General features: G+C 40.8%; 1 protein-coding gene across 4 annotated transcripts in view; it reads left to right on the top strand.

Moving 5' to 3' along the window:
- The window catches only part of SPAG9 (sperm associated antigen 9), a 59,049-nt gene extending 39,853 nt beyond the window's left edge, over positions 1–19,196 (top strand). For 2 of the 4 annotated variants that reach the window (XM_054689484.1, XM_054689483.1), the window contains 11 exons: positions 371–589; positions 844–1,039; positions 2,488–2,613; positions 3,760–3,840; positions 4,823–4,890; positions 7,073–7,221; positions 8,412–8,583; positions 10,281–10,394; positions 12,546–12,722; positions 13,963–14,112; positions 15,727–19,195. In XM_054689484.1, the coding sequence (XP_054545459.1) occupies positions 371–589; positions 844–1,039; positions 2,488–2,613; positions 3,760–3,840; positions 4,823–4,890; positions 7,073–7,221; positions 8,412–8,583; positions 10,281–10,394; positions 12,546–12,722; positions 13,963–14,112; positions 15,727–15,839 (1,565 nt within the window). In that variant the 3' untranslated portion in view covers positions 15,840–19,195. Of the gene's footprint in view, positions 1–370; positions 590–843; positions 1,040–2,487; positions 2,614–3,759; positions 3,841–4,822; positions 4,891–7,072; positions 7,222–8,411; positions 8,584–10,280; positions 10,395–11,622; positions 11,662–12,545; positions 12,723–13,962; positions 14,113–15,726 lie in introns of all 4 variants that reach the window. The other 2 variants (XM_037494637.2, XM_037494633.2) reach the window with 2 other exon arrangements.
- Positions 19,197–27,511: the final 8,315 nt, after the last annotated feature.

Consider the following 27,511-nt stretch of genomic DNA (forward strand, 5'->3'; position numbering starts at 1 on the left):
TAGTGATGAGTGGAAGTCCAGATTCAAATAGTAAGCTTGATAACTAGTTGATTTGCTGACTTGTCATAAATTACTAGATTTCTTTGTTTTTTAACTTCATTAGGTGATTGTTGAGGAGCTTATATTAAAAGCAGAAGTGTCATTTTGACATTTTCAAGTTCACTTGTGCTTGTAGTAATGGAAGGAACATCTTAAATTTTTTAGCTGTTTTCTCAATTTGTGAAGGTTACTTTAAATAAAATTTAAATTACTATCTTAATGTATTCAAATAACGTTCATCTTCACATTCTAATTTCAAACCTAGTTGGTTTTTTTTTTTTTTTTTGGAGAAAAAAATTAATAAAGGTTTATTGACTTATTTTTTTTTAAGGAGCACGAGAAACAGACTACCCTGCAGGAGAAGAACTTTCAGAATCTGGACAGGTTGACAAATCGTCTTTATGTGGAAGTGTGACAAGCAATAGTTCAGCAGAGACAGACAGTCTGCTGGGCGGTATCACGGTGGTGGGTTGTTCTGCAGAAGGTGTGACGACAGCTGCCACCTCCCCTAGTACCAATGGTGCTTCTCCAGTGATGGAGAAACCACCAGGTATGCCTGTTTTTCCTTACAAGCTATCTATATATGTATTATGTACTTGATCTAGATCTTAAAGTTATAAGGATGAAAGAGCTTGAAAGAAGTATTGACTATTAAATGAAATAAAGAACTCTCAATTTCACAGTGTAGTGTGGTAGAAGAGGGGATCATTAAGGTGGAATTCTGTAGCAGAGTTTGTGTCAGGACATTATTAAAAGAGAAAAGCCCAAACTCTAGATAGTTAGCATGTTTTATTTATTTTGTAGAAAAGGAAACAGAAAATAGTGAGGTTGATGAAAATGTTCCAACAGCAGAAGAAGCCACTGAAGCCACAGAAGGTAATGCAGGGTCTGCTGAAGACACCGTGGACATCTCTCAGACTGGCGTGTACACAGAACATGTCTTTACGGATCCTTTGGGAGTTCAAATCCCGGAAGACCTCTTACCAGTGTATCAGTCAAGGTATACAAGTGGGTTCACAATTAGGAAGCCAGATAAGTGCAACAGAAAAGGAACAAGATAATCTGAAGCAGGAAAAATAAATCCCATAATTGGCATTGTTGTGGGCAGACTTAAATGTTATTATTCCCATTGTGTTCTCTTCATCTGTTCATTCCACTGCGTGCTCTCTGGATATATATTTTTCCATTTGTTCTCTATTTGCAACTTTAAAAAACTCTTATCTATAAAGCATATTAGTCAGACTCTTTCTGGTCTTTTTCTCCTCTGATTTTTATTTATTTATTTTTTAAAGATTTATTTATGCATACAAGAGCTGGAGCACAGGGCAGAGATGCGGGGGGTGAGAGGATTCACCAGAGACAGAGTGGGGAACAGAACAGGCAGACTGACCGAAGTACACTGCTGAGGGGAGTAGCGGGCGAGACAGGAGAGGTCTGCCTCGCCATGTGGGTTGCTTCCTGGCCAGCCAGGGGTGGAACTTGTGCTGCAGAGGCCGCAGATTGCCTCATAGTGCAGTGCTTGATGCTTGACCCCTTGCACCACCAGGGAGGCCCTGATTTTTATTTTTTAGTTGTACTCACTGTCTTCAATTATATTGCAAACTTTTGCCATTTTAATCCCCACCCCTACTCTCACTCCCACTCTAGTTCATTGTCCATTGTTTAAATTTCCCATGTGGACTTGAATGTCTTTTTGAATTTAATTTCATGGTAAACATTTTATTAGAAAATAGTTTGTTTAGGTTCTTAAAAGCTTGGTTAATCTTGGACCCATGTAGTGAATTCTTTCTTTCTTGCCATCTTTAAAGCCTTATCAAAAGCTGATGGGCGGGTTTATCTAAACTGGATCATTTTTGCAATTTAATATTCTTCCTAGTATATAGAGCAGTCAAGAGCAATCAATGTTTAATTGTTAATTTAAGAATAAAATCATGTTCTTATAATTACTATGTTCATTTGTCTGTTTTGAATTTGATAGCTCAGTTATCTCTTTACTACTCAGTTATCTCTTTATCTCTTTACTGAAAAAAGAGTTTGGTACATGATACAAGCATGTTTCAACTTATTATTTTAGAAAATTCTTTCTTTTCCCTCCTTTGTGTGGATGGTTTTAAAACAAACCATTCTCTCTCTTCTCTCCATCTCGAAGATACTCATAAAAATGCAGGATGCTAACTGCTGTATTTCATTGCCATGTGTTATCCCCCATTGCACCCCCTGCCCCGGTTGTCTGTGCCTTGGGTCTCGTAGTATGTTAATGTTGCTTCTGTTAATTGCTAAATATTCTGTAAATTGCTAAATATTTAATGTAAGCATTTTACTTCGACTTTCTGGAATTTTATTGTTGGATTTTTTTAAAATTGTAAGCTAAAATATAGAAATACTCAATCCCTGAAAACTATAGCTGAGCACACTCAAACTTTTTCCCTTTCCCCCCACCTTTCCCAGTAATGACTCAGATGTGTTTAAAGATCAAATATCAGTATTGCCTTGTGAACAAGACTTGGCGAGAGAAGAAGCCCAGAAAATGAGTAGTCTTTTACCAACTATGTGGCTTGGAGCTCAGAATGGCTGGTAGGTGCTAATTCTTTTATTGTTAAAATATATTTAGTCTGTTACTTTTGCTTTTGAAATCAGAAGATAAGTAAAATGTACATTTGAATGTGAACAAAAGTATATATGAAAGCAGAGAATTTTATGCGTACATATTTTGAGATTATATTGCAACTACTTTATAAACTGGATCTACAGTGGTTCTGAGTGATAAACTATAGGTTCTTTGTCACAGATTATTCCCTTAATATAATATTCTTGGAAGAGGAAGCAAGTAAGACTGGGTGATACAGAAATAGAAGATCCTGAATTGCATAGATAAAGAATTATTGATTCATAGAAGGTTTCTGTAGACTAAAGTGTGTTCAGGAAATAATACCAGGAATTAAACTAGTATGTTTAAATGTAGGGAGGCCCAATTCCAAACAACTTTTTAGTAGGAAAAATCAGTCTAAGGTTATAACTGATATTACATGGTTTGTTTACTTTCTGTTAGTATGGGGAGTCTTATAAGATTGTGCTTTTCCAAAGGTAAGGCGGCATCAGTAGTGTACCTTTTCATTTGGGGTCTAATGCTACAAATTGAAAAGTTAGGCAGACCTTTTCTGTGAAGGGTTAGATACAAATTATGTCAGCTTTTTGAACATATGATCTCTAGCAACTACTCTGCTATTGTAGTACAAAAGCAGCCATTACATTGATAATACATGCCAAGTTGTGTGACTATTCCAGTAAAACTTTGTTTATGCATTAAATAAAAGAAAGATGAAGGATAAAAAAAAAAAAAACAACTTTGTTTATGGACATTTGCTGCTCTCTGATGTAAACCACTCTGCCCTCAGAAAGTTATAATGCAGTACAGTAGAAAAGTAAAGTAATTTTTTATAAAGAATGTTAGCCAAGAATTCTGTAGTATGGGCTGTCCTGAAACTATGCATTATTCTAGTTTTAATTTTTCATTCTTCATATGTTTCTGTTTGCTTGAGCAACTTGTTCCTCTGCCTTAGGTCTCCCCTTTCTCTTGCTTTGTTTTTTTTTTTTTTCTTTTTCCCCCTAAAATTTTTGTTACTCTTATTTCCTCCTGAAGGAATTGTGTGGTCATTATTAGATGTAATTAATGACTTAATGTTCTCTATGCCTTACCAGTCTTGATTTTTGTTCTTGCAGTTTGTATGTCCATTCATCTGTAGCCCAGTGGAGGAAATGTCTCCATTCTATTAAACTTAAAGATTCGATTCTCAGTATTGTGTAAGTTTTATTTTAGAAATTCTTTTAAAAACATGTATTTTTGTATAAACTAGATCTTTAAGACTACAAAGCTCACTTATACGTCATGACTAAATCAATATCCAGAATGTTTTTTTTTTTAAGATTTATTTATGTGTACAAGAGCTGGGGGGTAAGCCAGAGGTGCGGGGAGGGTGAGAGGATTCACCAGAGACAGAGTGGGGAGCAGAACAGGCAGATCTACTGAAATACACTGCGGAGGGGAGCAGCGGGCAAGACGGGAGAGGTCTGCTGCACCATGTGGGCCGGCTCCCTGGTCAGGGATCGAACTTAGGCTGCAGTCTCTGGAGATATCTTCATAGTGCTGAGACTTAACCCCTTGTGCCACCAGGGAGGCCCCAGTGTCCTGATTTTTTTAAAACCCTTTTGTGGAATTAGCGAAGTTGAATTTGGTTGAAACTAACTAGTAAGTAAAATAGAAGACTAAGTAGAAGAGAAAATTTCTCTTAACCAGGTTGACACCTCACAATACTGTGAGTTCATTGGTATTCTGGGGAGAAAACCAACTAACAACTATTAATCTATATTTGTTTTAGAGTATTCTTTAGCTTTTGTGAATATGTTGATTGGGGCACTCATTTACTAGTCCTTTTCTATAAGCTGACTATCAAAAATCAGAGTTTTCCTCTTAAGGTCACAGAACCAAGTTATGTTAGTTCCTTTAAAGATTATCTCTCTCTGGTCTAAGGAACTTTTGTCAACAGTCTGCAGTGAGAGGATCTTGAGTCAGAAAGTGAAACAGCCAAGTCACCACCACAGAGGCTCTTTATTTAGTTCAACTGACATTTTCATAGCAAGCCTTTCTCAATGAAGACAAGAGTGTGTTCCTTTAGGTTCTGGTGTCAACCCCTCATTTATCACAGATTGGCCCTCTGAGAGATAGCATATGGTCCCTTCCATGTTCCCTAGTAGAGAGTTCTGAAATCCCCTTTCCTCTTTTCAGGCATGTGAAAGGAATTGTGTTAGTGGCCTTGGCTGATGGCACCCTTGCAATCTTTCACAGAGGAGTTGGTAAGTTGATATGCATATGTAATACCTGCACTAATCTGTTACTTCGCAAAAGAATTTTTAATCAAGTTGACTTCTTATGCTTTTTTATTTATTTATGCATACAGGGACAGGAGCATAGGCCAGAGATGTGGGGGGCGGGGTGGGGGGGAGGTGGTGAGAGGATTCACCAGAGACAGAGTGGGAAACAGAACAGGCAGACTGACTAAAATACACTGCTGAGGGGAGCACTGGGTGAGACAGGTGAGGTCTGCTGCGCCATATGGGTTTCTCCCTGGCCAACTGGGGATCGAACTTGTGCTGCAGAGGCTGTGGATTGCTTCATAGTGTGGTGCTTAACCACTTGTGCCACCAGGGAATCCTGACTTCTTATGCTTTAAAGAAATGATACTAATAAGAGAAAGAATAAAGGTTTAAACTGACTACTAACCATGTATGACATCAGTAAATATGTGAGTACCTGCTTGGGTGTTTACTATTGTTATATTAATATAAACTATACATTGTAGTATATCTCAGTGAAAACATTAACCATAATAAACAAGTAACTAATTTCTTAGTACTCTTAAATGTGATATGAAGTATTTGTTTTTCATTTATTAAGAGAAATTTAGTGAGATTATATGTTTTCTTTTGCAGTGTTTTAAAATTAACTTGCATCTAATCTTTTTTTTTTTTAAAAGTTTTTAGTTGGATGAGGTTTAGTCATTTTCATGTCATAATACTTATATTTTCCCCCTTTAAGACCAGCATTTATATAATCTAAAGATGGAGGAGGGGGGTAGTGTCAGAAGACCTGCCTTGAGTGAATTAAATTAAGAGAATTAAGCATGTATCTCTTCATAACTCCTCATACATGTATCACCCAAAAATAACTTCCTACCTGCTATATTGGCGGACAAGGGAATACTATAAAAACATAGATACACTGAATTCAGATTTTAGCAAGACTTTGTATCCTTTTAGGCTTGGAGAAATGTGAGGTCGCTGATACTTAGGGGCCTTTATAATTGTTTCCCAGAGATTGCTGGTTAATGTGCCATATCATTAAAGAGTGACCATCTGTGATGATGGGCAGGCCCTTTAATGTAAGTTTCACAGCAACCTACGAGGAAGGTTTTATTGTCATTTTCTAGATGAAGAAACTGAGGCACAAAGTTTTAGTCACTTGTTCATGGTTACTCTGAATAAATTAGAAGAGACTAGAAACTAATGGAATAAATAAATGTTTTGGTAAACTGATGCTAAAATTATATTGACAGAGCAGACAAAAAACATTTAATAAGGGTAAATATTAAGTCCTGCATTTGTTCAGAAAAATAAAATGGAGAAGACATTAGAGTGAGAATACCTGTTGACTACAAACTCAATAGAGTTCATTAATGTCTGGAACCTCAGAAATTGTTTCCAGAATAAGGCTGGTGATAATTCTGTTCCACGATGGTAGACAGACAATATATTAAGTGGACATGGAGAAAGCGGAGTTAGGATGATAGGTCTATAAACTATTATGTACAAAACATGGAAAGGATGCTTGGTTTTGAAAGGAAGACAAGGGGCAGTAACAAAGAAGTAGTACTAGATTTAGCTTGTATTTCCATTGGACAAAACTATAGTTACATCCAAGACTTTAGCTAGATATGGGGTATAGTTTTCAGACAATTAAAACTTCCTGAAAATAGAACAGCTACTTTGTGAGGTAGTACGTTTTCATCCATTGAAATTGTTTAAGTGAAGCTACAAAGCAAAGAAAGCTTTTGTGATTGGTTCTCATTTGCATTTCTGTCATCACTAAAATGATAGTATGCATAATTAAAGTATTAGCAATGACTTGCCCTTCTAACCAAGAAAATACATCAAAATGCAAGTAAGTGAAAGATCTCCCAAATAATCTTAAATCCATTCTCGCTCTAAAATATTATTACAAAGCTAACTTACAACAGATTTATCACAGCACTGCTGTTAAGAGCATGGGGGTCTTTGTACTCGGTGGCAGTTTGGACCAGGTCATCTAATTTTGCAATATATAGAATAAAAGAACACAGTCTCTGTAAATAAAAGATATACTGAATACGTGGTGGGGGGGGCACTTACGTCAATAAATTTAATCATACAAACCAAATAGAATGTTACTTATAAATAAAAGATGGTAAGATCAACTAATAATCTATTTCTTAACTTAAAGATGGGCAGTGGGATTTGTCAAACTATCACCTGTTAGACCTTGGACGGCCTCACCATTCCATCCGATGCATGACGGTGGTACATGACAAAGTCTGGTGTGGCTATAGGAACAAAATCTATGTGGTTCAGCCAAAGGCCATGAAAATAGAGGCAAGTTAATCCATGTTTTCTGTACTTCATGAATTTGTGTTACCTGAAGACTAAGACTATTTTCAGCTTCATTAGAAGTCACTTCCTAAATCTATATCTTTTAGAGTACTTGAATAACTCGTTGGATGGCATTTTCACTTTCTTTGTCACTTCACCTCTCTCCCCTTTTTTGGCAAGAGGGTGGGAAGTGTTTTGTTTTTGTTTTTAAGAAAGGACACATGTGGATGATTGAATATGTGTTTGAGTATCCATGGGACATGCATGTATTTGAATATGTGGATGTTGATATGTCCTTCATCATGGTTTGTGTGGGAGGAGGATTCCCAACTCTCCACCACCCCATGTGAATCCAGCCAAATCCATATATGTTTCATAGGCTGAGAATAAGATTGCAGAGGGAATTTGTTGTAAAAACAAAACCACTTAGCATTGTTTTCTTTACAAAAAGTTTTGCCTCAATACATAAATGCATTTTAATTGTTGAGAAAAAGAAAAACTTACAGCAGGAAAATAACTCAGAATTCCTCCTTTTCATTTGTCTTAAATAAGGCTCCCTTCCTTAGAAACCCTAAAGTTAACAACCACTTGGTATTTATGATCAAATTCACTTGTGGTTTTTTTGAAGATTTATTTTTATTTATTTATACATATGGGAACTGGGGTATAGGCCAGAGGTGTAAGGGGGTGGGGAGTGAGAGGATTCACCAGAGACGGAGTGAGGAGCAGAACAGGCAGATCTACTGAAATATACTGCTGAGGGGAGCAGCGGGTGAGACAGGCGAGGTCTGCTACACCATCTGGGTTAGTTCCCTGACTAGGGATAGAACTCATGCTGCAGTGGCTGGCAATAGCATGATAGCACTGAGACTTTAACCCCTGCACTGCCAGAGAGGCCCCAAATTCAGTTGTTTTATTGATCATTAGAGAGGATAGATGTACCAGTATTGCTTCCTTAAGTTGATCTCTTATACAGCACTGAAATTCACTGTCCTTTAGTTTTATATTCTTCATTTTATTTCACAGTCTAGGATAAAAGCAATTATGTGTATAAAAATAATTACGCTTAGTAAACAATATTTAGGCTCCTCTTTTAATGTACAGTCTGCCAAATTGTTGTGCAATTTAGCGGTTTTTTAAACACCAACTCTTGTGTTATAAAATTAACATTGTGTTTAAACAATCTTTCCTAGAAATCATTTGATGCACACCCCAGGAAGGAGAGCCAAGTGAGGCAGCTTGCATGGGTGGGTGATGGTGTGTGGGTCTCCATTCGTTTGGATTCCACACTCCGTCTTTATCATGCACATACTTACCAACATCTACAGGATGTGGACATTGAGCCTTATGTAAGCAAAATGTTAGGTAAGCTTACATGCATTTTATCTTTGTTAATCAAAGAAAAGTTATTTTTAAATGGCTTCAAATGCTGGGTAAAACCAAAGATTAAGTTGCCTCAGGAATAGTGAGCTTTTATTACTGAGTCAGGCAGATGCTCTACCTATTACTCTACTATGGTTCTTGACAGAAACTTGGCATCATTTTTGACTCCTTTTCTTGCTCCCTTTATCTAACCCATCACCAGAAACTGTCATGTCTACCTCCAAAAATACCTTAAATCAATTATTTCTTTATCTCTATCACTGTTCCCTTAGGTCTGGCCACCATCTTTTAGGACTGGAAAACCATGAGCCTCCTAACTCTGTCTTTCCACTCCAGTCTGTTCTCTGTATAGTAACTAACATGCAAATATTACACCGCGACATACTTGCTCTTATGTAATGCCAGCCAGTTTTAGAATCTTCTGAAGTGAGGTAATATTTTGTGACATGACCAGAGCACACAGGTGGTCTGGACTACTCTCCTTGCTCACTCTATTCTGCCCATACTGACCCAAATTTAACAACTTCCTTCCCATTTCAGGATCCTCACATATACTGTATGCTCAGACCAAGAAGTTCTTCTTGATTCCTTTTCACTTGGTTTATAGGTTATAACTTATGTGTCACATTCAGAAAAAAACCTTTCCTGATCTCCCATTTTGATTTAGGGAGATCTTAAATCTTAAATCATCTCATACTTTTTTTTCCATGGGCTTATCATTATTGTAATTGCACCAGTATTATGAGATTCTTGTTTATGGTCTCTTCCCCTATGGACCATGGGCCCATAAAGGGCAGGGACCATCTCAAGACTTGTGCCCTGAGGACCTTAGTTTAAACTGCACTAGTGATTTATGACCTTTTTAGAACCATTGCTCTTAGAACTAGAGACAGACTAATTTCAGGGATTTATTTTGACCAAAGGTTAAATCTCTCTAGCTTAAATCTCTCTAGCTTACACTGAATAGTAGTTAAGATTTTTCCTAACATTGTGATTCTGTGATCATATTTTTCAGTATTTATAAGTAAAACTTCGAGTGACTAAATGTTTGTCTTAAATGTGTTACTGTTTAATATTTTGCCTTTCAAATCCCAGGAGCTAAGATCAGTTGTAAAAACTCTTGAAATAATGAGTACATCCAATCTCCCTTAATTTGTGTGTATGCTGTCCTAAAATTTCTAAACTACTTTAGGACCTAAAGAAGCAAACAAGGGAAGAATATTGGTTTTGTAGCAAAGTTGTTTTTATCTATGCAAAGAAAATTAAGGCAAACCAGAATTCTTTCAGCTAATAAAATGGAAAAATATTTGATTTCCCAATCTTGCAAACCTTGTTTTGTTGAAGTTTTTGTTCTGTGGTTTTGTTTAGTTTAGTTTGGTTTTCCAAGTCCCTAATTAAATCCTGTGTCGTATTTCCTAACCAGCAGTATCTTTTGAATGATAATGTAACGCCAGCTACTTTTAGAATTTTCTTTTACCATTAACTGTGAATTGTCAGATAGGTGATAAGGCTAAACAAATGAAAGTTCAATGTACACCTTTAGGAAACATGCAACAAGATCTGGTCACGTTTCTTCTCTTTTATATTAATCCAGCTACTATGAACTACTTGGAACTTAAAGCATCTGCTCTAGTTCTCAGTCAAGTGTTTTTTTCCTCCCCCGCCCCCCCACTGTACAGGTACTGGAAAACTTGGCTTCTCTTTTGTGAGGATCACAGCTCTTATGGTGTCTTGCAATCGCTTGTGGGTGGGGACAGGAAATGGTGTCATTATCTCCATCCCATTGACAGAAAGTAAGTATATTTCTCGATAAATGTCAGAGTGCAGATTGGAAGAGTTGCAGGGAATAGTTATACCCAGAATCTAGGAAGAAGGAATTGTTTCAGTATTGGCAAATTTGTGGTAATTCACAGTATCAGGCAGATGGCAAAAACTTAACTATTATTCCTTTACTATTTCTGTGAAATGTACAAACTCTAGGGAGTAAGCTACCATGTATCAGGACTAATATTTATAATTAAAAGTTTTTCACTGTGGAAGCTCTTTTTCTCATTTCAGGAATCCCAGTCCTATTTCATCTTTGAAATAAAAGTCTAAGTCCACTTTTCTTTCTGCTTTATTACGATGATTATCTAGAAATATTAAACTAGAAACATTCTGGTTTTTCTTATCTCCCTGGAAGATAGTTTAGGATATTTCATTTGGCTTATATGAGGTTTAGAAAAAGTTGTAGAGGAAGTTTCTCAGAAGGTCAGCAAGCCCTTATGTAGAGACAATCATCTGTTTGAAAAGAATGTGAACAAAATATACATTGTATGTTTTTTTTTAATTATGTTCCATTATTTTTTTAATGAAATGTACATTGTATATTTTCCATATTATGTTCCATTACATTGATCATTCATTAAATGAGTGTTTTTGTGTTGCAAAATTCATGGGCAAGGGATGGTTTAAAAGCAAGTGCCATAAATCTATAAAATAATTAATTACCACCTCAGAATTGCCCCACCTTTTTTCAGAGGAAAGGGAGGACTGGAAACCGGCATATCTGGAGTCTTTAAAGTACCCAGGTTCTTGATCCCAGATTTATATTCTGCAATTACTTATAAATCTACATATTTGGACCACTTCTTATGTTAAGAGATTCCAGAATCTCCAGAGTTCCTTTCAGTTCTTTGCAAGAGAGTTCTGTTTTGGCATAGTTACCAAAACAGAATTTCTTAAAGAAAAATAAGAAATACTAGCATTTAGAAAATGCTCCATATAAGTTCTCATTCACTGAAATTGCTTTATAATTAAAAAAAAGTAAAACCATACTAATTCAAATTATCCTTGTAGATCAGAGATATTCTGTAGAGGCTTTGGTAAGAATTTTATATGTTACTTGATAATATACTGAGTAGGAGTTTATTAATTTAGTTAGGAGCCAGATAGAAGAAGCTGAGAGTGGTGGCTCATAGTAATTCTTCTCCTCCCTGTCATGCACCTCTCCATGTCCCCTTTCCTCCTTTCTCACTTTAGCCGTAATCCTCCACCAGGGACGTTTACTGGGGCTGAGGGGTAAGTGCAGATCCTGAACCAAACTCTTCTGGCTTCTCATAGCCACTGTGAGGCTGTTCCCACTTCTCTAGAATACCTTCCTGAATGTTCCTAAATGTCATTCACTTGCAGTCACTGCATTGCAGCAGGTGTATTTTTTTTTTTTATGTTTGTTACACAGCCACCAAACTACTGCTCAGCAGCTTAGTCTATTTATCATCTTTTGTTGCAGCTGAACTTTCTTTCAGACTTTGTTTTCCTTCCAATAAAAACAGGAACATTTCTTAAAACTTCATTAATCTACATTGTTTACTCTTATGACCGATCATGTTTCTTTCATTCACTTACTGGTCCATGGAATGGGGATGTTTTGTGAGTCTGGTCATTCTAAAAGAATCCAGCAAACCATCAGTCTGGTGTTATAAAAAGCTACTCTATTGTAGTGGTTGGATTCTTTTAAACCCAGCTTATATCCTTCTCAAGAAAGATATTCTTACAGAAGAGAAACTATGAAAGTTTTATTTAAAAGCATAACATATTTACTTTAACATAAATAAATGATTAATTTTCTAAGATGAGGATTAAAAAACAAAACAGACATACTTAAGATTCAAATCTGTTTTATTTTGTTAACTAAAATGATTTTTAAAAAAATAATAGATATGTTTAAAAAGTTATTGCTAGACTGGCAAAATCCCCTACTCCATTTACTGAGGTACTTAAAAAAATAACTGGCATGCTATATATCTTTTTTTTCCAGCTTTGTCTTGAATTGGCATTGCTGTCCTTGTTTTATCTCAACTGGCTGTAGCTTTTAGATAATACCATAAGGATTAACCAGTAACCTCTTACATCATTACTATTTTCTAGGGGAAAATATTTGGTATTTGGTTTTTCTTTTGCAGCAAATAAAACCTCAGGAGCACAAGGAAGTCGTCCTGGAAGTGTAATCCGTGTGTATGGTGATGAAAATAGTGATAAAGTAACTCCAGGGACGTTTATACCCTACTGTTCAATGGCACATGCACAGCTTTGCTTCCATGGGCACCGGGATGCTGTGAAATTCTTTGTGGCAGTCCCAGGTGAGTTAGATTATTCTGTTGAAAGTTGCATATAATTCTCTCTTTGTCCCTTGGTTCCATGACCTAAGTCCTGGAATAGCAGATAATTCCAATATAATATTTGAAAAGTTCCAGAATGGAGATGTGAATAAAATGCTATTGGGATACTTGCGTGAAGTTATTTTAAAATCTCTCCTCTATCCCCCAAAGCAAGCTTATTGATTTTTATTTAAGGAACATGATCTTACTTTTGAAAAGCAATGGTTTTATTTTGTCATAGCAGAATATCAAAAATTATCTTGGTTTAATAAAGGAGATTGCTGTTAAAGGAGCTGCTATATCAAAGCTGCCTGCGGAAAGAGATGGAGAATGGGCTCTGGCACCTTTATCAGTGTTACAGCAAAGAGCAGTAGAGCAGGAGTCAGGAGTCTGAGTCTTCTCCCTAATCACTCACAAATTGCTTAACCTCTGGATTCATTTCCTAAGTAGATGTCATTACTATGTGTTCTGCCACTTCAGTTGTTGTGAAAATTAACGAAAGTGCTTTGGGAACTATAAAGCACCACCCAGATGAAAGGGAGTAGTGGTGATGTCCAGCGAAAAGTGTTCTGTCTATTGAGAATACTAAAATGATGTTACTGACTCTCTTAGGCAGGACTCATGTTTTCAATTTTTTTTCCCCATGAGAGGCAATTTTAGGAGACAAAGGTCAAATCTGACTTTGTCATACCAACTACCTGTATGACATTGGACGTAGTAGTGTCTTAGTGATTAAGGTTCTTCAGAGAAGCAGAACCAATAAGATGTGTATAAGGGGGATAAAGAAATACTATTCATTTAACTATGATATTCTAATGTTTGAATAAATGTGATACATTTTATTCATTCTCTGTGGCAGAACCTCTAAGGTTTTTCTCCCCCTCCATCCCCTACCACCCACTTATTAAATAACAATACTGCAGCAAATCTTCTTGTGCTAGACTTTCTAGTTGTGTATATACCAAGGAGTGGAATTGGCAACATTTTGTGAGGCCAATTGGCCCTAAGGATTAAACCATTCAGGTTGGTCTTATGTCCCACTCGCCCTGGCTTCTGTGTTGGAACTGATTCTGCTATAGGGCTTGATTTCTTCCATAGTGTAGTTGAGTAAATCACAAATTAGAATATACTTTTTAACTTTCTGAAAATATTCAGAAGAAAATTAGTCTCCCTTACCCCAGTCTGTGATAAATAATAGGCACTTCTCTTTCTATATAAATAGGTCAAGTTGTTAGCCCACAAAGTGGCAGTAGTGGCACAGATCTAACAGGTGATAAAGCCGGGCCATCTGCACAGGAACCTTGCAACCAGACACCGTTGAAGTCTATGCTTGTCATCAGTGGAGGAGAGGGCTACATTGACTTCCGAATGGGTAAGTCATTTGCTCTGAGTGCAGTTTCCACTGTGTTTCGTGATTTAGATTTTCCTCCACTGTGAAAAGGATCTACTCTGTTAAGTGATTTCTAGGAAGTTCTCTTTGAATTCTTTACTTGGGAAAGGAGTTTCTTTTTTTAATTATTATTTTTTATTATATTTTTCTTTTTCATTTATTATTTTCTTTTGTGTTTTTTTTTTTATACCAAAATGTATTTTTTTGAAGGAGCATTAGGAGACAGCAGGGCTTGATTATACATTGAGACATAGGTGAAGAGCATAAGACACGGAGTAAGAAGGCCTTAAATCGTTCAACTTCCTGCAGCCTGTTTCCTCACTTGCAAAATGGAGAAATATACTCTTTAGGGTTTTCCCTTTTCCACTGTTTTTGTTTTACATTTTGAAAGGACAGGTTTATTAGGAAAATGAAAGAAGAGGATGCTTGCACAGACGCAAGCAGGCATGGAAAAAAAAACTTCTTCCACTGTTTTCAGTTGACATTATGAATGTTTTCTTTTGTTCAGCTGAAATTTAGGTGAGATATATTACAAAATTAGAGTAGAATTTTGTATTATATCAGTAGTATATCTTTGTCCCTTGATATATAAATTTGTAGGGCTCTGCTGAAGAATCCCTCCCACTAGACAAGTTGTCACTAGGTTGTGCCAGAGTAATTCTACTCTTCAATAACAAGAGCAGCTGATGTAAGCTTATAGAGGAGCGTGTGGGCCTTATAGCAGTGTCTTTAATCAGCATCTCATTATCATATTGACTCTGCTATTCCCAAAGAACCTCTTGACTATCTATTACCTCACCCTCATTTCTTCATATTCACCATGCATGGTTCATTCATAAACCATCCTAAACCTGAAAATCATGGCAACAAAAACCAATATATTAAGTGATGAATCTGTCATCACATTGTCCTGTGGGGAGACAATCTGAGTGTTCATGTGCTGGTATCAGCTATCTTCAGTTGGACAGTTTCACTCTCACTGACAAGAGGTATGAGTTGTTTGGGCTTATGTGATCTGTGTGCTTATTTATAGTGCTTTCCAGTCTTAGTTTTTTGCAGTAAACACGTAGACTGTCCATTTTGGACAGAATTGGATAGTTTTGCCTTCTTAGCTTCCTATTTCTACTAATTTCAGTATGTAGACATAATTGGGATGCATCGCCAATATAGTGGAATGAACTCTCTCCTATAAACATAGTCTTATAGAAAATACTGAAACCTGTTTAAGTAGTCCCCACCAAAATAACTTGCCTTCTTTGCCAGATAGACAGGTCATCTATTAAGTAGGACAGAGTACAAGCAGGTATTTCTTGATTCTATTGTATTTATACTTACATTCTTTCACTAGAGAAATAAAGGTTCACAATAAATTTCAGTGTGCGATGAAAAAAAAATAAACATAGTCTGATAAATGAAGTAGCCTTTTCAGAAGTCAAGCAATGAAGATTCTCACTCGTTGTGTTTCTTTTGCAGTGCTCAATGGCAGTCAGGCAAATTCTGTACATGCTGTTCGTAAACTATGAGCAGCATGTCAGATGTGCATCGTCCTACATATTCCATGCTCAGCCTAACTTACACCTTCTTATCATTCACTAGGTGATGAAGGTGGAGAATCAGAACTTGGAGAGGATCTTCCACTTGAACCTTCTGTCGCCAAAGCCGAAAGGAGTCACTTGATAGTGTGGCAAGTGATGTATGGCAATGAGTGAGCGCATAGGAAAAAGGCAGAGACAGAGAAGCTATCTCTTCTGCATGGTTTATTTTCCCTTTTCCCATTTATTTAATGCTCTCTTTGTGAAATAAGTTTCACCAGATAATGTGTGAGCATTTTATTTCCTGTTAACTTTATATTACAAAATCTGTCCTGCTGTAACAATACAGAACTAGCTGTTTTACTGCACCAGCGTTATAGGCAATTTCAGTATATTATGAACAAATCAAAGAATGTTTACTTTCTGCAAACTGGTGAATTATAGAAAGCAATCCAGATGTGGTTTATGCTGCCACAACTAATGTCACTCACTTTGTTTGACGGGGTCACTTTTTAGCTGTCACTAATAATGGAATTAATGGAAACACTTGATAAATGAAACTACTATTAAGTACAATAGTAAAGTTTTCCCAATGTATTATAAAATTGACACAAACTAATATCAGGTGGATTATCAGGATTTAGCTAAATGTCCGGACAGGGCTAAAAGCTAACTGTAAATTACTTTCACTTTCAAATCTGACAAATCTTGTTTATATGGTATATAAAACTTTGTTTTCTTCAGATTTGGGGGGGTTTTATATTAAAGAAATTAAGACTACACTATTTAAATAAAAATTTCCTGTTTCTGACTTATTAGAGCTCGCTCTAAAGTTTATGAGGCCTGCTTCTCTAAATATTCTGATTTTTTTTTTAAAGACTAGTCTCATTCATTTCCACACTGACATGTCTGAAAGATTTGTTATTTATGAAGGAGATATGCCTCAGCAATGGGAGGATTTTTTTCTACAGGAAATTGTGTTTTGGATTACTGTACCAGGAGATGGCGTTGGTTGGTCAACTTTTTCCCCTGTAAAAAAATTTACCTGTTTACCAACTGTTCTTGGACAGCTCTTACTGTTAGAGTAAAGCTGTAGTGGTGATGGAGTGGGGCCATCCCTGAATTAGGGATTTGATAAGAAATGATATTTACTCTTGATCTGTATAAAACTACAGAACAGCTAGCACTTGATATTTTGTATGTAAATGACATATTAAAGCTTTTGTGCACTTTTAAGATTAAAATGCCGTCTTCAAAGAGGAAACTTGAAAGGGGGAAAGGCAAAGCCAAAGGTACCACAAAAGTACAAGTTGACTTTACATCTTTGTACTCCCATTTGAGGAAAAAAAAGAGATTAGGGTCTAAGTTTAATTGATTTTCTTGTTTAATAAGTTTTTAAAAACCATTACACTGTAGCTGCCCCCCCCCAAACTTTTTAAAAATGTGTTATTTGCCATTTCCTACACATTACTTTAAGCAAAGCTAAATAAAATTTAAGTGCTGTTTTAAAAGTATAAATCTATTAGATAAGGCCCCGCAGTCATTAGAAGGACAACTTCAAAGAAAAGAAAGCAAAGACGTCTCACATCATCTCATCGTTCTTAAGTACCAGGTATTTGTTTTCTGAACTTCCTGCAAAAATATCTAAGGGCACACCATTGCCTGTTAAGCATTTTCATGACTAGGCTAGATTGTAAACCATGGGATTTACTGAGCTGGAGAGGCCTTTGGCCACATGTGTCTATAAGCACAGTAAAATTGTGGCTACTTTCAATGACTGGAAGAAAAAGATCTTTTGGTAAAAGTTGTATTAAAAAGATAATGTTTTGTTTTCAGTGACTTTTCTTCCAGGCATCAAAATTCAGGCCACTTTCCCATATTATATAAGTCATGATTTTATGTTAAATTGAAGTCGTTTGGCAATATCTTTTAAAGAATTATTAAACATTTTTGGGAATGTCATACAAATTCACATGAAAGAGACACCAAAGTGTTTGGGAGTTTTAGTCCCAAGCAGCCAGGTTTGTGTGACCGAATGTATTTTAGGAAATCGGTAATTAAAGATGAAAAATACAAACTTGTTACAATGGATATAATTGCTCTTTTAAACTTACTGGCTTTAACTTAAGGAATATAGGTGTCTAGTTTTTTTATCTAAAACAGGCTATGGCCCTGCTAATTAACTTCAGGGAATAGAGAGAATTAAAAAAAAAAAAAGCCTGTATAAGTTGTTTTAGGGGGCTTATCCTTTTATTTGTAATTTCAGTTAAATATTTCCTACAGATTGCTTTACTTCCCTCTTTCCCCCATAATAAATTTATATTCTTGTAAAATTCACTTTGGTCAAGTTGGTGACCTTTGAAAAAAATGTCAAAATATAAGCTTCTTCTATTGCAAAGTGGTATAGTTGCCTGTAGCTACCAGGTCAAGGACAGAGAAGAGGCTTGAGTAACTTGGGTTGGATTTTCTGTGTTTTAACAAAAAAAAAAAAAGAGGACTGTCTATTGGAAGAACTAGGGGATGCTGGAGAATTTCTCATTTGTTACTCTGGGGTTATGTGTGAGGTTGAACCGTGTGAAATTGCTGATGTTCAACCAGTGCTGGTCTGCAAGAACAGCAGTATCAACTCAATACTATTAAGTGTAGGTTACAATCCCTGTGAAGCAAAGAGAGAATATTCTCTAGGAACTCAGTTTTGAGAGTGTATTTCTCTTACTCATGTGGATCTAATTTTTTAAATAGGAATGACTATCTTAATGAGCAGCAGCTTGTGAAGAGTGTAAAACATTTTGAGCACAAAATATGCAGCACATAACTTTTCAGATTGTGTTTGCATGGAAAAGGGTAAAATACATTCTCTCAGTTGCTGTATTGTTCATTTCTTATAAAGATCTTCCTACATCTGAGAACAGACCCTCTAACATAGGCTGCCTTAGTAACAAGACAAAACAAATATATTAACTGTCCTAAAGAAAGTGTGTCTTGCAAATGCTGTGGAACTGAGTATTTATTTCCTCGTGAGTATTATGATCTTTACCAAAGGACTCAACTAGATATAGGGCTCTTCTGAATTGATCATGGTGAGAAAGGGATTCATTTGGTCCCAGTTTGTAACATGGAAAGAGTAGAGAAGAAGAGAATTCAATGTGGAATCACAGATGCTTTTCTAACAGGACTCCGCTGTTTTGTAACACTGTCTTTTTCTTTCTCTTCAAAAATTAAGTTTTTATTAATTTTGTCTTACATTTCTCAATATTTGAATATATTTTAACCATTTTATGTTCTAAATTTGTTTTTGTCCTGACATTTTATCTCCAGAATTTTTCTTGCCTCTATAATCTGAAAAATGGGTTCTAGAATGTCCCACTTGCTATCTTAGAGGCTGAGGCTTCATTTCTAAGAGCAAAAAATGCTCATTTAGCAATGTAGTTATTTCAGTATTTATTTCTATTATGGAATCCCTGGGGTTCGGAATGTAACTTTGTACATGAAATATATATATAAATATGTATATGAAACATGTGTGAGGTTCAGTGTGTTTTGTTTTTGCCATTCCTAGAGGTCTGAAATTGGTTTTTATTTGAAAATCCAATAATCAAACTTCATTTCCGAGGGTGAGGACCATTGCTCTCTTCACTGGCTGAAGGCGAGCAGTGGAGAATGTTCAGGAACGTGCCTTTTTAGCTCACGTGTTCAAACAAGATATGAGTAATAGACAGTAGAGCTTTCTAGAAATGTGGGAGTGATGAGTAACAGCCCACACGTGATACTAAGGCATACCATTTGCCAAATTACTCAGTCATAAGAGGCAGGCTGTAGTGAGATGTTAATAACATGGTATGCTCAGTTGTTATCCATTTGCTTGGGAGAGACTCTGGAAGGAGGGATGATTATAAAACTAATCATGTGGTAGCACAATGTGAATCCCATGTTCACTGTAGTGGCATGCTTTGTATATAGGAAATGTGGGATTCTGACATGGACTGAATTTTCGGCAGCAGCCTTTTTGTTGAGGAAGGTTTTGTAGTTAGGGGACATCTCAGAATGCCTTAAACATCAGGTGATGAATACAGTTTGTAGCTTGTTCTCCTTTGTAACATAGTAGTATAATGGGAAAGAAGACTGTAGACCTGTCGACTCTGCCCCTGTAGTGACCTTAGGCAAATCAGTTTAACATAGCACCCCAGAATCAGCCACAAAGCTATAAAACTCCACTCCAGACCTACTGAGCTGGACTCCTGTGGGATCTGGGCCAAGAATGTGTAAAGTGTCAAAACTGAGTATGGTGTGTCGTTTTCACAGAGAAATGCAGCTTTAATATATTTGGACCTTGGTGCTCTCGTGTTAAAGGTGGGTGATTTATCGGGGTGATACAAAAATATCCTGGCTCTAACCTTTGCTGGTTCTATGGCCCTGGACTAATTTGCCCCAGTTTGTTGTCAGTGGATACCAACCACACCTGTTTGCAGGTCGGGGCTGCCCAATCTCCCATGAGACCCAGAGATAGCTGGTGGGTGAGATTTGATTACTTAGAATGTCCAGTTTGTTAGAATAACGCTATACAAAAGGAGCTGTATAGTTTAGTGCCTTGCTTTTTTATGTCCAAGTAGGACATTGGCTCCCACCTGCAGACTAAATAGTTTGTGATTTGAGGACTCAAAGAAGTTGACCAACAGGCACCCAGCTGGGGAGGGGGCAGGGTTGAAGGGGGGCAGCTTCCTGTAAAAAGCCACAGTTCTCAACCAGGCCAGGAGAGAATCCCTGGAAGCTATTCCAGAATAAAATTGGTTTCTTCTTCCTCACCTCAGAAGTTTCAGACTCTACCAGTGCATTTGGAAAAACAATTACCCAGGTAATTCTGCTCCTTCCACTGTGAACAGCTGCTCAAGAGGAACTTGAGAGCAACCCAGGAGGATTCACATGTGTTCTAGCAGCACAAACTTCATTCTTAGCCAATTATTACCAGCATATGGTGACCCATCAGCAGGCTCACCCAGGATCAACCCAGTACTCTTTCCTCTTTGATTCATGGGTAATTGAAGTTTAGGGTACTTTGAACTTATTGCTACATTAAAAACTTAAAGGAGACACTCATTTCCCATTCACTTGGTAAGCTTTTTTTTTCACACACAAAAAAACCCAGAACCCTTTAGGTGTTGTCCTGACTTGCTTGCATATGCATATATTCTAATCCTTTCCTCACAGTATGTATACATTCAAAGATGATCAGCAGAGCAACCCTTTGGGCAATGTATTACCGTCCTCAGGTGATCCAGAGGCCTGGCCATCGCAGGGACCTTGTCTGTGGTGGACATATCCGTCTGGGATATGTAAAGCCGCAAGTTTCTCACTCAGGGCTTGTTCGGGGAGAGGTTTAGCCAGATTAACCCCACACTGGGGGCGACTGCGGGGGGAGAGAGCTAGATCTCCAGTCAGAAGACTTAGTTTAAATCCTGAGTCTACTGTTTGCTGATTTTGTGACCCTTCCCTAGTCACTTAACATTCTGTTTCCTTGCTATAAAAAGACAGTAACTCCCTCCCCACAAGGGTGCTTGTGACAACTAGGTGACGTAATAACCCACGTGATGGTGCAGAACATCACCTGCCCCTGCTAGTCACTCAGCAGCAGACTTTGGAGGTTCCTCAGTATCAGGTACATAAAGATGAGTAACACCTTCAAGAAGAATAGGATGAGAGGGAAGTAGACACAAATGACGAGTGGTCAGGTATTGTGGCCGTATGTCAGCAGTAGTTGAAAAAATGATATTGGCATGGTGTCTATTTTGGCAGTGTTGTGATGTGATAAAAATAGGAGAAAAACTCTTCAATACTTATTTAATGCAGCAACATCCTCGTTGATCTGTCAGTGTTCTAGACCTTGTGTGTCTGAAATTAACAGTGTTGGGAAGCACAAGTATCTTAGGCCCTCAGACCTTTCTCTGGTGCCCCGCCCTCCCCAATTTTCAGGAATAGGAGTGTTCCATGAAAATTAAAACACAGGAGAGCCATATTCTCCTTTGCATCTAGGAGTTAATTTCATTCACATTCAGACACTGCAGGGCATTGCTGCATGTAAGTGTAGCAGTAACATGTTAAGACATGTTAAGATTTTGGCAGGAGCTCTCAGGTGCAGATACCCAAAAAGAGTAGTCTTTCAAAGACTTGATTCCTCCCCAGGAGTATTGTAATGATGCTATTTTATTGACAGGATTGTTGGAGAGGTGAAAAGAAATAATAAATAGCACTCAACAGTTAACAAATACTAACTTCCTGCACTGAGGTTTCGATTTCTTTTCCCAGCCTCCTTTTCCTTTGGCTAGCCCAGGCAAGTAACAAATCCAGGAGTGGAGTTTTAGCTATTTGCCTTCTGCTACATTTTGGCCTGTTGCACTTCTCAGAAATGCTTCTCCCAAAGGCTTTTATTTTGTAGGCCATTTACTTTTCTGTCTTGCTGAGTTTAACTGAGACTCTAAACAAGAAACTAGGAACAAAAATTTGACATGTTCTGCACTAGAAAAGACACCAATATTGAGTCTTAAGGGATACCAGAGCCGCTGTCAGGACAGAGGGTCATGTCCCAGAGGCCGCCTGGAGAGGAAGAGAAACCTGGCTGGCACCTCTAGATGAGTCTGGCCAGAGTTAGAGACCCAGGCCTGGGCGTCACCCAGTTGGCGGTTTATCAGACACACTGCCTCCTATTAAGGTCATGTTTCTGGAGTCCCTCCATGATACCCCTTTTCTTCCAAAACCCCTTTCCTGTGATACGATGTGAGCCAGAAGTCGGTGTCTCAAAAGCCAACTTAAGGCGCAGGCTCTTGCCCCCCTTTGCCACCCATCCATGAGAAGTTATCTCCTCGCACTCTGAGGTTTCGATTTGGGGATTATCCAAACTTTATTGATCAGTTTTCCTTACCTGTAAAAGCAGGGCTTGGCTGTACTGAGTTCTAAGCCCACTTCTAGGGCGACATTCTTTGAGGGTGAGTCATCTGTGCCATGTGCACTTTGGGTTGTGTGGATTCGTACCTTCATGCCCAGCCAGATCCTCTGTGGATGGGATTCATGAAGGCGGTACACTCGTGAAGGCCAGCTTGTCCCTGAGGCCTCGGGGCATCATGTGCATAACTAAGATACTGCTGAGTCACTGTGTGCTGCTCGTATTTTGGGTGTTCATCTTTTCCTTCCTGATCCAGGGAAGAAATCTCCAAAGTCTTCAGGATGGCAGCTGAGCCTACAGAGAGCTGCCCCCTAAGGCCCCTGTGTCTTCACTTGGGGGAGAAGGGAAGCTTTGAGAGGGATGCTTAATTAGGGAGAACCCTTGCCTTCCCCGTACCATCCAAAACTATCCCCTCCTAGAGCTGAAAAGGAGAAGGGGTGAGGAGTGGGAAATGAACTTGTTTCAGAAGCTGTCTTGCTAGAGACTGGGCTCAGCTCCCTTTTGGACACAAGGTGGCGCCAAGTTGGCATTTGCCTTCCTCTTGTCAGCAATCAAGACTGCCAGCCCCTCATCCCTCCCCTTCACCCTCACTAGGCTGTCCACCCAGTAAGGCAGGCCAAACCAGAGGAAGGAGGGTGCCTATTAGGGATCAAGGTGTAGCGACAAGGTAAACTAGTTCACTTCGGTGACCAGCTGAGGCCTGGAGGGGGATGGCTGTTACCTGACAGCAGAGACCTGACTAGAAGTCTTGACTCAGTGCAGAGCTCCTCTTCCTAGGCTGCCGCTGGGTTCTCACAGGCTGGAGTTCCCCTCACTCCTTTCTTTCATTCACAGGGGGCAGCTTCCCTACCAAGGCAGCCACAAAGCTCAGGCCCCCAAAGGGAAGGCAGGTGGTCCAGAGCTTGAAATTGTCACTGAGCAGGGTTGATACAAACATTGGCTGAAGGGATTAAATGAGGGAATTTTTGAAAGCATCTACACTACCAACTTCTGGTCTTTGAAGTTGCAGAGGAATTTCTGCGGCTGCTACCTCCGAACAAGGCTGAAGGAAATGTCACAAAATCAGCTTAGTTGAGTGACTTCAATAGAAACCTTATCCAAGGCTGATAATAAATAGGGGTTACGTAACTCAGCAGGTCACAGCACTAACTAAGCCCTTTATAGGCCATCCATCCACATTGATTTCCTGGATTTTATAACTGCTGCTGAAAAGGAAAAAGGAGGAGGTGAGGATTAGAGGGAGAGAATCTGTGTGACTGGAATAAATCCCCAAGTCCGCTCTCAGGCGCCTCTCCCCGCGGTGCCACTGCAGGACTCTTGGGGGTTGCTGCCTTACAGCGTGCCTGACACTGTCGCCCCCTGCCAGGACACTCAGACCCTGGCCCCAGCTGTTCTGAATAGCCATAAGCTTTAAGCTGGTTATTTTCTCTCCGGCCTTCATCTAAAATGATAAAGTTGGGCCAGATGAACCCATTCCACCCCGTGATTCTAAATGTCAGGATCAAAAACAAATAGTAGCAAAAGAATGGAGATTAGGGCCCCCACCCCTATCCCAATAGATGCAAGAAGCTGTTGGATCCTCTAGGTGGAGGAAAGGAGAGAGAGACATTACCACATTCATGGGGCAGGGCAGGGCCCCAAGAAGGCAGATAAGGCCAGACAGTGCTGGTGGGGAGAGCCAGGGTAAAGGACCTTTGCCTTCCACCTCATGGCAGTAGACCAGGACTGGAACCAATCTGCCCTCCCCCCACCCCACCCCCCCAACAGGCCTAGAGGAAAAGGGCATCTTGCAGCAGGAGGTTCAGGGCTCATTGGTTATGAGTGCCCAAAACTCCAGCCAACAACTGCTTTCCCTCACCGCCCTGGGTCATGGAGACAGCTCCCACCACCCACATACCACTCAGAGCTCTTCCATCTTTGCCCAGCCTCCTGTGCTGCAGGCCAGCTCTGCCAATTGGGAGCAAGTGCTCTGGTAAAACTGGTTGAGGAAGGGGGGGGGGTCTTGGAGAGAAGCTCTGTGCAGCAGCTAGGATGTCAGGAGTTTGGGACACGGAAGCTGGGCAGATTAGAACAGCCAGTGCTGAAGGTCCTTGGGAACCTCTGATGAGCTGCAGGCAGGCTCCTTGGGCCTGGGGCCACAACTTTCATAAAGGGGTCATGCCTCGGGCACCCGGGAGCCCCTGCCAGGACAGACTGGCAGAAGGCAGGGTGGCCTCCAGCCTCTGAGCTTCCCAGGGAAGGGACAGCATGGAGGGGAGGAAACTCAGGGTAGGTGACAGTTTCCGTGGCCCACTGGCAGCAGCCCTAAGCTGCCTCTGCGTGGTGTCAAAAGGTGACACAAAAGAGAAAATTTCTAGTAAAGACCAGATTCTTCCTCCAGAGAACCATCCTTCCCCCAGGTCCCTCTACCCTCACCCAGGAGGCTGCTCCCACCTGGAGAGCTACCTACAGCCCCTTTCACTAGGCCCTTTTAATTGATCCTTGGGACTCTCTCCCCTCCACTCAGGGCCCTGCCCTTCCCCCACAGCTGCTGCTTCCTTTTCAGAAACAGTTGCGTGTCTGGGCTTGTCCTGGAGTCAGCTGGGTTTCCAGACACAGGCCCTACCCCCATGCCAGCCTGACACAATCCCTGAGGTTTGGAAGGTGGTGGCCGCCCCCACCACACCCCCAGTAAGCACATGTCCTAAACTGAGACCCAGAGAGGGAGGGTGTGCTTTTAACACCCCAAGTCCCCTAGACCCTGCAAGTGAGCAATGCCATGATGAGTTCTGGGGTACCATCTCTGTCAATTTGACTGACTTTCAACCCCTTCTGTCCATGATCCAATAATCTATTATACTTGCTCTGGGCAAGCCAGCAAAGCAGACCTCTAGGGAGCAGGAGTGGGGTACACCAGCCCCATTGCAGTGGCTGCTGAGGCTGAAGGGGAACCAGGTGCCTGCTGTGGTGAGTGGCAGGGAGGGCTGCCAGCTCTTGACTCAACTTCACACCACTTTCAAAGGTTTTCTTGGCCATCCCCCTGCCTCTACCCAGGGCTGCTCCAGAGCAAAACCTCCCCGCCTGGGGTCTGAGGAGAGCCCTTGCCTGGCCCTGACACCCTCACTCTGTGGGTCACTCTTCTGTCCCACTTCTTGAGGGGCCTCTCTCATCCTCTCCTGCTTCCTCCCAAATGCATGTGAAGGGCTGGGTAAACCCATTACACGCGAGGAGACCAAGTGTGTGGAGACCAAGGCCCGAGAGAGGCCGGATGGCAAGTGCCCAATTTCCCACAGTTAGATGTGGAGAGGGTGGGCCTCTCCTTCCAGGGCCTGCTTTTTCCTTGTTGGTAAGTGAGCACTGGACTGTTTCAGAAACTGCCCCAGGCGGGGTAGTGCAGAAACACCAAGAAAATTCTCATGTGATGGTCATAATATGTGGCCACCCAGCTCCCACCACCAGCTCGGGTGTCCCAGCCAAGGAAAGGAAGGTCCCTTGCAAACACGGAGTGCGAGTGATGTCTGGTGCTAATGCGCGTCTCTGCCCTTTGCCCTCCAGGCAGCCGCGGGGCAGCAGTGTCCCCAAGAGATGCATACTCTTAGCCAGGGCTTCTCCCCCAGGACACTACCCACAGGCACTGGGCATTCTGTGTTGTGGGTCATGCTGTGCACTGGGGGATATTCAGTGGCATCCTTGGGCTCACTCTATTAAGACAGTGGGATGTGCACATACCCTACTTTTGACCACCAAGAACACCCCCAAATACCCTCAGGAGCAAAACCACCCCAATGAGGATTGCTGTCTCAGACAGGGCCGAGATCCACATCTGAACCTGGATCATCTGCTTTTCTTGCTGCTGCCTCTTTGTGGGTAACAGTCCCCTATCTTTCCCCAGAACAAGGCCTCTACTTTAAATTCGTGGGGTATAAGGACTCCAGGGGCTCATTTATGGAGTGCCCATCAGCCCATGTGCCTAAAGGAAAGCAGGCCTGATGGAAATAGCCCCTCTGGGGCCCTTGTGAAGCCACCTGGGGGCTGGAGGCGGTGGGTGTCAGAGAGGGCCGTGAGGGCAGGCTGCTGGGGAGGCACGGCCCTTATGGACAGCTGCATGTGGTCACACAGGCTGCCCCGAGGCGCCGCAGTGCCAGGCCAGCGTGCCCAACCTCACTCATCACCCTGCAGATGGGTTATCCTGACTCAGTGCCGACTGGACACAGCCCGTACCTGTCTCATCCCAGATGATATTCGCTGTGAGTGAGTGACCTCAACATTCCCCCCGGGCATACCTGCCCCTGAAGGCAGGCAATTGGGTCCCATGATCTCAGGAGGCAACTTTTGGTTAGTGAGATCGAGGTCGATGGTGAAGGAGCTTCTGGTCAGAGACCACTGACCCGGGCCGCGGCGAGAGTGTCCAGAAGAGTGACCTGCAGAGTGAGGGTGTCAGGGCCAGGCAGCCAGGCCCGCAGGGGAGGCGTGCAAGACGTCTGGGAGGTGTGGCGCCCGAGGGCCTGCGAGGGCGGTGGTGCTGTTAACAGAACGTCAGAAGAGGAGCAGGTTTGGGGCTCCCGGATGACAGTGCATGTTAGACACGTGGAAGCTGGTTTGCTAACAGTGGACAGCGAGGCAGCGAGCCAGTCACAGTTCCCTCAGCGGCACCCAGCACGTAGCGACCAAAACGCCTTCAAAGGGCAGCAACCCCTGGCCAGTATCAAAGCCCAAGCGCCGCGCCCCCGCAGCTGCCCAGCCGCGCCCCGGGGCTCTGGCGCCCGCGCCGGGTTTGCCCAGCCGGGCCGGGCGCGGGTTCGGGCCCCGCTCTGACCGCTGGGGGGCGCCGCCGCCGCGTTTACAGCGGAGCGCGGCCCGAGGGCGCCGGCCGCGGCGGGCCTGGGGGCCCCAGAGCGCTGGGGAGCCAGGCCCGGGCCGGGGGTAGGGGGGGGTG

This window comes from Talpa occidentalis, unplaced genomic scaffold (assembly GCF_014898055.3).
Source record: "Talpa occidentalis isolate TD23 unplaced genomic scaffold, MPIMG_talOcc4v2.1 talOcc4.7, whole genome shotgun sequence".
NCBI lineage: Eukaryota > Metazoa > Chordata > Mammalia > Eulipotyphla > Talpidae > Talpa > Talpa occidentalis.